Source organism: Penaeus monodon, chromosome 22 (genome assembly GCF_015228065.2).
Source record: "Penaeus monodon isolate SGIC_2016 chromosome 22, NSTDA_Pmon_1, whole genome shotgun sequence".
NCBI classification, from domain to species: domain Eukaryota; kingdom Metazoa; phylum Arthropoda; class Malacostraca; order Decapoda; family Penaeidae; genus Penaeus; species Penaeus monodon.
The window spans coordinates 7,753,538-7,754,227 of NC_051407.1; the positions used below are offsets into that span (position 1 = coordinate 7,753,538).

The following is a 690-nucleotide window of genomic DNA, read 5'->3' on the forward strand; positions in this document are numbered from 1 at the left end:
GAGCTTCGTGTACAGGTTGTATACATGTAACTTCATGTATAATACTTACTAAATAATCCTGGTTACCAATGCCTACTTATCACTCGTTTCTAGAAGGCCTTGTCTTTCAATTGCAATATCTCCATGTTTTCTGACTGCATTACTAAAGATGTGTCACTAAATAAAATACATTTTAAGAGCATAGCAGCACGAAAAGTGAGAAATTATACGCATGTATCTGCTGATAATTCCAGAAGCGTTTTATGTGACTCTAAAAATGATGTTCCACGAATGAGCTGTAAGAAAGTTTTCATTACTCTCTCTACTATATTTGGTATACTTAATGGGTCACTCACCATCACATAATTAACTGTCTTTACCATGTTATAAATGAAAGAAAAACGGCCAACTCCGATATAGCAATATGTATAATTTAACTTAATATAAGTGTAATGGCTATTTTGCATCATGCCGAAGCTGTTCTGAAGAAATTGGTTTCTAGATCAAATCAATTAAAAGATGACTGTTATGTTTAAACAGGTTGACTGAAGGTTACAAGAGAAAGGGTTTTAGATATAAAAGAAGTTCAGTATCATGTGCCTACACAATATCCTACACTATGAAATTCATCGTATGTAGATTCTGGATAACCTGCCTTCTGCAACATTAAACTGTGGAGAGGGGATTATTGTATTTATAATTTCGCGATTA

At 33.5% G+C, this 690-nt stretch overlaps 1 protein-coding gene across 1 annotated transcript in view; it reads left to right on the top strand.

Annotated features, from left to right (window-relative positions):
- The first annotated feature begins 596 nt into the window (after nucleotides 1-596).
- LOC119587534 (pupal cuticle protein 36-like) overlaps nucleotides 597-690 on the top strand; it is a 1,082-nt gene continuing 988 nt past the window's right edge. The window contains exon 1 of the mRNA XM_037936257.1: nucleotides 597-610. Coding sequence (XP_037792185.1) covers nucleotides 599-610 — 12 coding nt within the window. The 5' untranslated portion in view covers nucleotides 597-598. The remainder of the gene's footprint in view (nucleotides 611-690) is intronic.